The 13,638-nt window shown below is 36.5% G+C and overlaps 1 protein-coding gene across 1 annotated transcript in view; it reads left to right on the top strand.

Annotated features, from left to right (window-relative positions):
• The first annotated feature begins 1,956 nt into the window (after positions 1–1,956).
• The window catches only part of SCIN (scinderin), a 72,103-nt gene continuing 60,421 nt past the window's right edge, over positions 1,957–13,638 (top strand). The window contains exons 1-3 of the mRNA XM_037513394.2: positions 1,957–2,227; positions 8,799–8,953; positions 11,931–12,092. Coding sequence (XP_037369291.1) covers positions 2,029–2,227; positions 8,799–8,953; positions 11,931–12,092 — 516 coding nt within the window. The 5' untranslated portion in view covers positions 1,957–2,028. The remainder of the gene's footprint in view (positions 2,228–8,798; positions 8,954–11,930; positions 12,093–13,638) is intronic.

Here is a 13,638-nt window from a genome sequence, read left to right on the forward strand (position 1 = left end):
AACCAAGATCTGTTTCTCAGTGACAGCATTAAAATTAAATTCTTGGTGCTGCATGGGACACACTGGCTCTGGAACTTCTCTAGGGACATATTGGAAGAATATGAAAGTGAAAAGTATACTTAAGAGAACAAACAGTGACGAGATAATTGGGACTCAAAGAGCAAATTTCTTTTTTTAAAGATTTTTTTTATTTATTTATTTATGCATACAAGAGCTGGGGTACAGGCCAGAGATGCGGGGAGTGAGAGAATTCACCAGAGACAGAGTGGGGAACAGAACAGACAGATTGACCAAAGTACACTGCTGAGGGGAGCAGCAGGTGAGCCAGGAGAGGTCCACTGCACCATGTGGGTTGCTCCCTGGCCCACCAGGGATCAAACTCGTGCTGCAGAGGCTGTGGATTGCTTCATAGTGCTGTGCTTAACCCCTTGCACCATCAGGGAGGCCCTCAAAGAGTAAGATTTTGGTGGTTTTTTTTCCCCTAAGATTTTATAATGAATTTGAGCTTTCACATTAGACATGGTGAGCTTGAATTGCTCTTTGATACTCACCTGCTGAGTGATTTTTGGCAAGATCAAAGCCTGTTTCTTCATCTATAAAATAAGCCTTATATCTACATTTAATTTTTTGAGTTAGGAGTAAAACAGGAGGATGTAGCTAGTATTTATCAATCAGGATTTCAACCTATAACAGATAACAAACAGGAAAATTCCCAGTATATTTAAAAATGGACTATATATAAGTGAAGATAGAAAACAAAAGGGATACAAGTGAGAGGACCCAAAAGAAGAGAAGTCACATAGAGCCACATAGAGTCTTGAAGGTACAGTGCTATTTCGTGGAGGACACCAAGGAAACGAATTTTCTGACCTCTTTTCTCCCTCTGGTTTCTAACCAAACCCAGAGTGAAGGCTGGTTGTTTTAGTTCCTGCAGGTGGGCTTAAGGGAGTGTGGCAGATGCTGGAGGATGGTGAAGGGATGCACAGGAGCTTTGAAAGGAAGCTCACCACTGCATAATAATAGCTCATAATTGTGGGGCATTTTCTATATAACATATAAATATTTATCTTGAATCATCTCATTTAATCCAAATAATATTCTTTTCAGCGAATACCATGGATTTTCCATTTTATAGATGAGGAAACTAAGGCTTGGTGTCATAGAAAAGTTGCCAAAAGCCTCACAACTAAGAGACGGCGCCTGGAATTAAATCAAGGCAATCTGTGCCATAGCTCATCACTGAAGAAGCACAATAAATGATAGTGACTAGTTTCATAATTAATAATCATCATAAAAACCATTTAATTCCTTTCAACCAACCTAATAATTTTACTTCTAGGAATTTATTTCACAATGATAATCATGCCTGTGCTTAGTGCAATGTGTTCAAAATGTTGTTTGCAACATTGTATTAGCAAAAAACAAAGTTTTAAAGCCTACGAATTTGAACACATGTAAATCTGGACATTTACAGAAACCAGGCTGCCAGGAAGGAGCAACAGCCTTCCAAGTTCTCACCCTTCCCATCCTTTTAATTTGACATGCTGTTTTTCATAGCATTTTCAAACGGAGAAGCTCAAGACAGAAATTAAAGTCTTCAAGGAAGGAAAGACTGGCCATTGAAATGATGGAGTTGATGATTAGGGTGATTGTTACTGAAATGCGTCAACCAAAATTTTAATTGTTAATGTCTCCAATTGTGCCAGCAAAAAAATGCCCTTCCTTGAAGGAGGTATTTCCAGGAATTTAAGTCCCCTCCCAATCTCAAGATTTCAGAGAATTCCCTAGCTGGGAAGAAAGGCGGTAGCGCTAGTTACTAGGCGGGGCAGGAGGCTTGGGAAGAGCTCACCTCGCGAGCGGCACCCAACCGGGTGTTTAGTCCCTCCCGTTTCCCGGCCCCACCTCCCCGCAGGTTGAACTCTATAAAGTCGCTAGTCGAGGAGAACCGGGTTCCTGCAGTCAGTCTTGCTGCAGCCACTCTCAGGTCGGCGAGGGCCAGCGCCCCCTATTGCATCGCGCACAGGAGCCATGGCGCAGGGGCTGTACCACCCGGAGTTCGCCCGCGCCGGCAAGCAGGCGGGGCTGCAGGTTTGGAGGATCGAGAAACTGGAGTTGGTGCCTGTGCCGCAGAGTGTTTTCGGCGACTTCTACGTCGGGGACGCCTACCTGGTGCTGCACACGACCAAGGGGAGCCGGGGTTTCAGCTACCGCCTGCACTACTGGCTCGGTAAGGGACCGCAGCTAGCGGGACCCGGGCACGTCTAGGTCGGGGCGGGGCAGGATCGTGGGGAGCTGAGATTTGCAGGCTTGGGAGTGTGGGGGCACACAGGTGCGCGTGGGATACGGTCTACCTGGTTGTGCCCCGGGCGTACTGCCCCTTGCACCACCTTCTCTCCTTGTCAGTCAGCTCTGGCAAACCCGACTGCAAACACCGGGCTTTGACCTTTGTTGTGTCCAGCCCCCGAGGTTTGGGGCTGGTTTCTCTTCCTTCTTCCCCTTTTACCTGAATGTCTCCAAACCCCACTCCCGCCTGGACTGCTGCTGAGCGCTCTCTGGCGCTGGCCAAATCCAGCTCACCTTCAGACAAGTTCAGTCCTGGTTTCCCTGTTCCAAAGAGATGAAGTCAAACGAGTTTGTGGGCATCCGACGCAGCTGGCGAGAAGTTCTTTAAATTTTTTTTTTTTTTTAATTTTTGGCTCTTGCACACCAGCTTGCATTTATCCACTAATTGCGGCGATTAGTGTTCTGGGCCACTTTAAAGCAGCGTCTTGCCTGCACGATGCTGCTCAGCTGCTGGTGGGTTCGGTGAACAGAAATTCCAGACTTTTAGGATGGAACCAGAAAAAATTTATTATTCACATAAATAGCTTTGTATGACATGTTTATTTAAATAGGTGAGCTGCTTTATTATATCAATATTTTTAAATAAAACAATAATTTTAAAAATATTTATTTATTTGAACAAGGACACAGTGTGGAACTAAAGGATCCTTCAGCAAGAGTAATTATTTTGGGCTGCACTCACGCCAGGTCTTCAGACAGTAGGTCTTGTGTGTTCTACTTTTTCCACCTTCTACTTTTACTTGTAAACATCCTGAACGTCCAACCTCTGCTCGGAGCTTCTGCGCCACTGGGCACACCCAGCTAACAAAATGTCGATTATTTGAGCTTAATTGCCTTCTTTTAAAATTACCTTGCCTGGATGTGTTTCTTTATTTTTAGCTTTATTTCTGACCTTAGGGGGAAAACATGAAACCACACACATGCATATTTTGAAGTCCCTGGATGCCATTTTTTTTTTGTTTGTTTCTAATATATGAGGATTCTAAGAAACAAAGTGAAGAAAACATTGAGAAGTTATGTTCTCAGTATTAGCAAACACCTAGAGCAGACTTTTGAAATAAGAAATATGTAAGAGGGTGAGGAATGTTTTGTGGTAGTCAATATTAAAATTATGTTCTTGCTGAAGAAGCCGAAGCTGAGTTCCAAACACATTTTAGTTTCCCAGTGTAATGTCACTCTTCCTATTAAAATAGACAGTGATCTATGTATCTTTTATACCAGGAAAACACTGGAACCTTAAAATCTGCCAGCTGGGATGGCAATGTCATCACTTTGGTCTTTCTATCCAGAATATAGTTTTCAAATGAAGACAATGTCTGAAATGCCATATTTGTCATTTTTGGTGAATTAAAATGTGAAAGAACTTTATATCTTTCATCAACAACAGTTCAGTTTGAATTTATCAGAAGGCTGCAAGAGGGTTTTGAACTCAATTTTTAAATTCCACCATTTCTTGTCCAATTAAGTTTCAGAAAAACTATGTTTTGTAGGATTTACAGAATCAAGTTAACTTTTAATTATTTATTTCATGCTTACCGATTTTAAAAAATGCTTTGGGCAGAAACATTTTATGATCTTAAAGATCTGCTAGATATAAAGTTAGTAACATGTTATAATAAGCTAATTCGTTCAGTATTCAATGCACACAACACTGTGCACAGCTTTTTTTGCATATGAATCATTTATGAACCTTTCCTGAAAGTTTATGATCTCAAAGGTGTAATAAGACAAGTAAAATGTGACAAGCATTGTGAAGGAACTTGAAGTATATAGGTTGTGAGGAAGCAGAAGAACCTTGAGAATAAAAGAGAATAAAAAGAGAAATGAGGGTAATTGGGAATGATTGTGTCGGAGAAAATCAGGGAGAACTTGGAAAAGTTTAGAGTAAATTAATCTACAGGACCTATAGATAGAATTGTTTACCAGTTCTTCCTATTTCAGTTCCCTAAATAATAAGGGGGATTTCATTCAAAATATCCTCTAGACTTAAATTCAGATGAATTCATGAGAATGAATGAGGAGGACAGAGTGAGAGAAAGTTTTAAGAGAGAACTCAAAGTTCATGGAAAAACAACAACAAGTTTTCCTAAAAGAAAGCAGTTGGCAGGAAGATGAAAGAGTCTGAAATTAAAATTAGACTGGGATGGAAGAAGTATGTGGCCTAGAAATGAAGATACAGACCAAGTAAGAAGAAGAAAGAGGAGATAAGAAGATGTGCAAAGACTAGAGGAAGAGTCACCCATTCCAGATCTTTTGCTCAGTGTCTTCCCATAATATCCTTGCATGTCTCAGATTATTTCATTTTATTTTTTAAATTTACTTTATAAAGTAAGAATTTGTTGCAATAACTTAAAAGTTTTTTTTTTTTTTTTGCAGTTTTAGCAATTTAAATGCATCCTCCTTTTGCTTCCAGTAACTTACTGCATCAGTCTCAGAGCAGAACTAGATGACAAAGCTCCTCTCTGTCACATGACATATGCTTCAGACACCCATCCTCACATTTCTCCTTGGCATGTTTAAGCTTTACATAAGTATATTTAAAAGCCACAAACATTTATGGTATCATCAGTCTGTGCTGGTCCCTGTGCAAAGCACTGGAACCCAAAGAATTGGATTAGAATGTGCAATATACAATATAAGAAAATTAAACAAAGGCCTGGAGAGGATGCTGAGAAACTGGATCTTTTATGCATTGCTTAGCTTGGGGAATGGGTGCAGGGAGCAGGGAGGAATGTAAAATGGTAAATCCACTCTGCCAAAGAAAGTTTGGCAGTTTCTCACAAAACTAAATATGTGGCTGCCATATGATGCAGTAATTGCATTCTTGGGCATTTATTCCACAGTAATAAAAATTTATGTGCATGCAAAAACCTATCCATGAATGTCATTGTAGCTTTGATTGAATATCCAAAAAATTTATCAACAGATAGCTGGTAAACAAATTGTGACACATCTATACCAAGGGGTGCTGTTCAGCAATAAAAAGACCAAACTATTGACACATACACAACATGGATGAATCCCAGGGAATTAGGCTGAGTGGAAAAAAATGCCAAAAATGCCCATCCTATATTATTCCATTTATACAACATTTTTGAAATGATGAGCTTTTAGATTTGTTGGTACTAATGTTTAGAAATGGAGTGGGGAGGGTTGATGCTGCCAGGGAGATAAATTCTTGCCTTTTATAAGGACAATGTAAGGGGTATTTTGGGGATGGAAAAAAAATTTTGTTTGCCACCAGAGAAATTATTTATATATATTTTTTTAATTTTTTATTGTGGTGACATTTTTTTTTATTGTGGTAACATTGATTTACAACACTGTATATGATTTAAAGGTATAAGACCCCACACCTTCAGGTGTATGTTACCATACCACACCCACCACCAAGGCACTCATAGTCCTCACCATAGTCCACTATGTCCCCTCCAAACTTTGCTTTTCCCTCTCTTCCTCCCACTCTGGTGCCTTAAGTCTATAGTCAGATTTGTAGGGCTTGTTACTGATTTAAGTTTATCTGACCCTTTGTTTTGCTTCTCTATATTCCACATATATATGAAATTATCTGGTCTTTGTCTTTCTTCTTCTGACTTATTTTATCTAGCATTATCCCTTCCAGTTTCTCCTATGTTATCACAAAAGGCAAGAATTTATCTTTTTTACTCACCGAGTAATATTCCATTGTGTGTATATACCACATTTTTCTAATCCAACCCATCTGTCTTTGGGCAATCAGGTTGTTTCCATAACTTGACTATGGTAAATAATGCTACAAGGAAAATAGGTGTGCTTATATTCCTTCAAATTAGTGATTTTGCATTCTTTGGGTAGATATTTAGGGGTGAAATTTCTTCATCATATGGTAGATCTACTTTTAATATTTTGAGAAACATCCACACTGTTTTCCATAGGGGCTGGAAGAGTCTTTATTCTCACCACAGTGTATGTTTTTCTCCATATCCTCATCAACACTTTTGTTTTTGTTCCTTTTGATATGGACCATTCAAACAAATTTGAGATGGTATCTCATTGCGGTTTTTATTTGCATTTCCCTGGTGATATAGGATGTTGATCAATTTTTTCTTGTGGTTGTTGAATATCTGGAACTATGCAATTTCTTCACGGTGATGACAGATATATAAATTTATATGTGGTAACACTGTATAGAACTAGATACGCAAATATACATGGATAGTTAAATAATCTATAATCTATATTATATATATATATAATTATCACTTTTCCTGTGTTATGTGTCATCACATTCTCAAAAGAGTTTTATGAAATTTGTGACACATACACAAGTGAAACAAAAATAATAGCCCATAACGTAACATGACATAACATAAAAACATCAATAAAACCAACACAGGGAAAATAAATAGAGTCATAAGCACAATTCACATAGAAGTTCATAAGGTTCTAAACTCTTGCTAGAATTCCATCATAATACAACTAATTTGATTCTAATTTTCACATTCAAAGGCTGGTGTTGACTTTATTTATACCCTTCATTCTCTGCAGTGCAAGAACTCTAGCTTATTCAGCTGATGTTCCCTGGCGTAACACATTATAAAAGCAGCAACAAATGACAATGTAATTCAATTCATTTACTTGCAGTTCCTTTATTAATTGCATTTAATTGCATTAATAGCATTTATTATCTGTTTATGTCTACTTATGGGGATTTTGGTTTCAGTTTATACTCAGTAAGAATGTTTATGTCAAATACACCATCCTTAACATATTCCATGTTAATCTTGATTTGCTTCTCAATTAAAGCATCTCTGTCCAGAATCTACATTTATTCCTTTATAAATATTCTTTCTTTTTTTAATTTTTAAAAATTTATTTATTTATATGTATTTTACATCATTGTTCTTTTTTATATTTTATGTATTTTTTACATCATGAATATTCTTATTGGATGAGGAAGTGGGCAGAAAAATGCCACTAGGGTTCCTTTGGACTGTAAAATTGCATGCGTGTTTTCTATGTGTGTTAAATACTTCCTTTGACCACAACAGGGTCACAAGTTGATATAATACCAAATCATGTCAAATAATTGTTAAGTCACTGAGTGTTTTTACTGAGATGAAACTTGCTACACAGGTCCCCTTTGAGGATAAGGAAAAAATGGTAAAGAAATGTGGCTCTTTAATGTAACTCACTGGTTTACTTTCTTCAATTTTGGTGAATACTCTCAATGGGAGCTGTTCAAGTAAACTATTATATAATTCCAGCTTTTAAACCTTTATATCTATCTAAATTATCTACAAAGGGAAATAACACAAAATTTTACTGCTAATGAGAGGAGAGAGAGAGGTGGGGGGAGGGAGGGAGAGAGGGAGGGAGGGAAATCTACTACTGTTGTAGTTTTCTAAGAGTCTGTGCTTTAGTATCACTAAAAGATGCCTCTGGGGCCTGTTTTCCCAAAGGTCAACTCTGTGACATTTAGGATATTACTCAGCTTCTCTAAACCACAGTTTCCTCACATGGAACATGTTGGGAATTAGTTTCAGAGTCACGAAGTTTCTTGAACAATGAGATCATCCATATAAAACACTAGCACAGTGTCTAGCTCATAGCAAGGGGGTAATAAAGGCATAAACATTAGATATTTTTTCTGGAATCCTTTATTATTTTCACATAGGTCAGATACATATGGGTTATGAGGTGTCTTTTATAGAAATTTGAGTTCCCCTCAGAACTGTCCTGAGTCTGATCATCTTGTCTACTGAAGATTTGTTATTTTGACCTCAATGATGCAACACCAATGGGACCTGTATTAGGATTAGGAAAGTTAAATGTTTATTCAGTTTCTGAAACAAATGACACGTTAACATTCAGTAAATATATTAGCATGCTAGATCCTTTTGTTTCTCTTTCCTTCAGAGAATATTGTTTCATACCAGTGAGATTTTAAAGTGGGGTCACTGGGACTCAAAATAGGGATAAGATCGGTTACATTATTTTTCCCATTTTAAAACCCATTTGCTTTCCTGAAGTTGTTTAACTGTGTCTTATGATGTTAGTACTCCTTATGAATATTGGCATACTGGCATTTTGGAAGCCTACTGATTGTTACTAATAAGACTAAAACCATTATGAAGTGTTTTTGTAGCCTGATCCTATTAAGGACAAAATGAATGCTTATCTGTTGTATCCTGCTGGAATATATAATTGTGTCTATTCAGACAGTGGTATTGTAATATTTTGAAATAATTAAAAATTTCAAAATATTTTGAAATAATTAAAAAGTAAGAACAAAATTCCTATGGTTATTAGCAAAATATTTTATAGTATACCATTTTTGCTAAAAGATAGTGTTGAAGTTTATTGGATATACAGAAATAGAATTAAAGGAAAATGTATCTTTTTTTCATATCAGAAATTCTTTCTTAATCCTTTTTCTTTGCTTGGTAAGTGAGGTGTATCATTTGCTATTTCAGGAAAGGAGTGCACTCAGGATGAAAGCACAGCGGCTGCCATCTTTACTGTTCAAATGGATGACTATTTGGGTGGCAAGCCAGTACAGAACAGAGAACTTCAAGGCTACGAGTCTACTGATTTTGTTGGCTATTTCAAAGGAGGCTTAAAATATAAGGTAAGCAGCTGTCTCAAAGTTTCCATTATCACCTACTTTTCTTCTTTATCCATCCACACCTCTTATTTTCATTAAGTGAAAGTTCATTGAGAGCAGGATTGTTTTGTTCTTGCTTTGGTCATATTTTTTTCACTGATATATCCCCAGTGTCTGCTAGACACATAGTAGTTGCTCTGTAAATATTTGTGGAATGTCTCATGTAATATGTAAAATATTATGACTTGATTTCATAACAGTTAACTTTTAGTAAAGTTAAGAGCTTTCAGTTACATATTCAAAAGAAAGTTCTTTAATATATTGTAAAGTTACTTCAATATTAAATATTATTACCTTTGCTATTAACAGTTTTCAACTTTACTATTCTAGAAAATATTTGAATTTGCTGTGAACAACCCAAGATAGAATCTCAGTTGTTCTATAATATCATGCTACAATGTTTGTAACAACCACAACTTCAGTTATAGGAATAATATGGTTTGGTCTTAGAAATAATACAAATAAACTCCTGAACTGAACATATAAGTGTTTCAGTCTCACAAACTCATATATACATGTATTCTCCCCACACACATACACATATAGGTTATGTGTATTGGCCTGAAACACTGATCATCAAATGCCTTCATCTCTGCAAATTAAAAAATGATAATTAAATAGTTCTATAACTTTGAAGGACAGCTTTTTTTTCTGGAACTGGCCATCCTTCAGCAATCCCCTTACCCCCAGAATGTTTAGTTAAAATGTGAAAAATGCCCTTTCTAGACACATATTACAGAGCAATCCTTTTCAAAATCAAATATGCCCCAATAGGTTTTCTGCAGACCCCATCATTCCACCCCTAGTTTATTAACCTAATGAATACCTGAAGTCTCAGAGCTCAACTAGATTTCTGAATTATACAAAGGTAGCTTATTATGCTGCTAGGTTTATTTCTATATTACCTGATCAGACCTTTAGTTGAATATTCTCTAATAACATTGAGATCAGGATAAAACACAAGTTTTGTTTATCTTTCTTGAAGTCATTTTTTTTCCACCCTGGGCTATAAAACACCCTAAATATGAAACTGTTGGCTCTTATTTTATTTGATTCACTTGGATTCCTACAGTTTATGTCAAATGATCCTGAAATTTCCTTTGTGTTACTAAACCCAACCTTTTAAATAAGCCAGGTTTTGTAGTTACTCAAAGTATATACTTAGCTTTCATCCTGGTTCTGAACCTGTTTTTATCATATATGACTTATTTACCTCAAAACAGGGACATGAGCTTTCCATTTCCACATTTCAAGCTCCTTATGAGCTCAATTTCCTCACATATACAATGGGGATAATAACAACTTCTTCATGCGTGTGTTATAAAGATTCAACTGAATAATGAAATACATTTATAGTACAAATGCAATCAGTAAGGATTTATCTTATTATTAATCCTGCCAGCATCAGCAGAAAAATCAGACTTCTAGAAACATATTTGAACATATGTTTGAACATACTGAAAGTAACTTGATAAAAGTAATTTTATACTTGTATGATTGTATCTTCATTAGCAACATTAAAACTACCAGAGATGTCATTTTTAGACAAAAGAAGTTACAAATGGAGGTCAAATTTATCTAGCAAAAACAATTCATTATCATCAGTGGCATTGAACAGATGGCAATGTGTGCGGTTGAAACAGTATTTGGTAGGAAAGGTGGAAGCAAAGATAATTTACCATTAGATAGCAAAGTCTATTCTGTTATACTTAATTCTTATTTATAGGTATGTACTAAGAATGTTATATTATCACATCTAATCCAAACAACAGCCCGATGGTAATGGTGTGGCACCTGTCATTATCACTTTATTAAGATAAGTAGACAGGAGCCCAGAGAGACTCTGTAATTTGCCAAGATCTAAGAGCTGGTATCTGACAATGTGATGATCTGACTCCAGTGTCTAACCTGGTAATCACTAAACCATGATGCTTTCAACATAAATAAATGGTCAAATGACTATCAGATTTAGTTATCATATATAATGTAAAGATTCAGCTAGAAAAATTGTGACCATCTTCCCATGGCACTTAATTGACTTGAATTTTTTTTTTTTCTCTAAGGTTTTTTAGGGGATAGGAGGTTTCATAGAGGACTATTATCACTAGTCCTTTAAGATTTTGGGGAGTAATAATGTAAAAATAGGAACCGTAAATAGGAGTCACCCCATGCCCGGCTAGCACTCAATTCCCCATCTCGGTCCAGAACTTTGATGATGGGAATTTTGGGGTGCCTAGTTTCTGGGTGCTCATTATATATTCTTGTTACCTCTAACTCACCTCCAGCCACTTGTTGCTTTCCTCCTTACAAACATTGTCTGCCTTTCCCCTCAATGATTGAAAATCATTAGTTTCCAAAGGACAAGTGTTACAACTTCTGTTTATTAATGGAGCAGGTTTTATCCATTGCAGGTTCTCTGTAGCAATATAAAATTGAGTGGTTAAAACAGGAAGGACAAAGAGCCTAAAAACAAAACAAAATCTATTAATTTTCCAAAGAATTTCTTCTGCATGTTTAATTTTTTAAAAGATTTATTTATTTATGCATACAAGAACTGGGGTACAGGCCAGAGGTACAGGGGGTGAGAGGATTCGCCAGAGACAGAGTGGGGAACAGAACAGACAGATTAACTAAAGTACTGTGCTGAGGGAAGCAGCGGGCGAGTCAGGTGAGGTCTGCTGCGCATGTGGGTTCAATCCCTGACCGGGGATCGAACTCATGCTGCAGTGGCTGCGGAGAGCTTCATAGGTTGCATCTTAACCCTTGTGCCACCAGGGAGGCCCTGCGTATTTAATTTTTCACAGACACTTACTTAGGTGACTATTTTATTTTGGCCTGACAAACAGTTTTGACAAAAATACTTATCATTTTATACTTTGCTGTGTCTACTCAGACACCTCATTCACTTTGTTTGATTTTCTGTTTTCTTTTCACTGATCAGGCTGGAGGTGTGGCATCTGGACTAAATCATGTTCTCACAAATGACCTGACTGCCCAGCGGCTCCTGCATGTGAAGGGGAGGAGAGTGGTCAGGGCCACAGAAGTTCCCTTAAGCTGGGACAGTTTCAACAAGGGTGACTGCTTCATCATTGACCTTGGCACTGTAAGTCTCATATACATGTAGGCATCTAAAGGGAAGTAAATTGTCTTCATATCAAATCAGATGATCTGGAAAGAGGTTATGTTGTGAGATTCAATTGTATCATGTGAGTAATAGGCAAGTTTTAAAATGACACATGAAATGTGATAATATAACATGACACATGAAATGTGATAATATAACATTCTTAGTACATACCTATAAATAAGAATTAAGTATAACAGAATAAAACCTTTTTATTTTCTTTGACAATTTTAAAATGGAATAGTCACTTAGTTCTACCAGTGGACAGAAATTGGACACTTCAATTTATTTCCCCTTCTCTCTGGGCAGAACTTCCTCTAATTATTTTTGTTCCCATGTGTGGGAAAACATTGCTTGAGGGGAAAACTGATTCCCCCAGAAGGCCAAGTTTCTAGAATTTTAAATGGATATAGAATGAGTTAACAGCCTGTCTGAAGAGCTTGGGAACAATATTTTAATACATACTGTATATATCTCTTACACACAAACAAATCACTCCATACTATTTTACACTTTTAATTATTCCAGTTTTATTAGAAAAAAAGGCATAAGTGCAATTATTAAGTATAATTTTATTTTTTTAAATAATTAATAAATTATCAGGCACAATGATGTTGTATTTTATTTTTGATATATTAAGTATAATTTTAAATGGGATGGGCAAGATCAACTTGTATTTTTTTCCCAAGAAAAGAGGCCCTCTAATATCAGTTTTTCTTATTCAACATTATCATGACAGAGAAGTTTTATTGTGAGGTATTGTGCTAGTAGGTAGGATTTAAATTGTGTTTTAAAGCTATGTGAGATGTAAAAAGTAGAAATTAATGACATCCCCTTCCACTGAAAACCATGTGCATAATAAGCAAAAAAAAAAAAGAAAAAAAAAAAAGAAAAAAACACAGACTACATTTATGGTGTCCGTTTTGTGATCATTGTTCTCATCACTTCTAATCATCATCCCTAATGATCATCCTTAACATGTCTGGGCCAAGCACTATGTAGAGATGTAGAGACTGATCTGACCTGTGTTGCTTAGGTTAGCGAGATACTTGGACTGACTATGGAACTTGGCCAAGTGTATGAGGTGTAATTTGCTCAGTGCAGCCAGTAAGTGGTGAAGTCAGGGTAGACCCTACTTATATATAATTCTCACCCAAGAATTCTGTTATACTGACTCTCCTTGGGCAGTATTTTGGAGCAAAAACATCAGATAGAAGCCCAAAGAGTTAATTTCATATGTATATAGGAAGGACACTAAGCATTTTGAAAATGAAGCTGCACCATTAAATTTCTGATTTAGCAATATTAATTTGGTAACAGTGCAGAGGTAAAATGTGCTGTCAAAAGTAGTTTGAGAAATGAGCCTAAGTTATCAACTTTATTGGTTTCTTTAATTTAGGGTGCCATAACTGCTGATGTTTAATATAATCTGACTGTCTTAGATTACACCAATTCCTGTGCACTGCTAAGACAATAATACTATGCTCAAAGTGCATTTCTCAGTGTCATACTTAGACATCTCTTA

The sequence above is a fragment of the Talpa occidentalis genome, unplaced genomic scaffold, assembly GCF_014898055.3.
Source record: "Talpa occidentalis isolate TD23 unplaced genomic scaffold, MPIMG_talOcc4v2.1, whole genome shotgun sequence".
NCBI classification, from domain to species: Eukaryota; Metazoa; Chordata; class Mammalia; order Eulipotyphla; family Talpidae; genus Talpa; species Talpa occidentalis.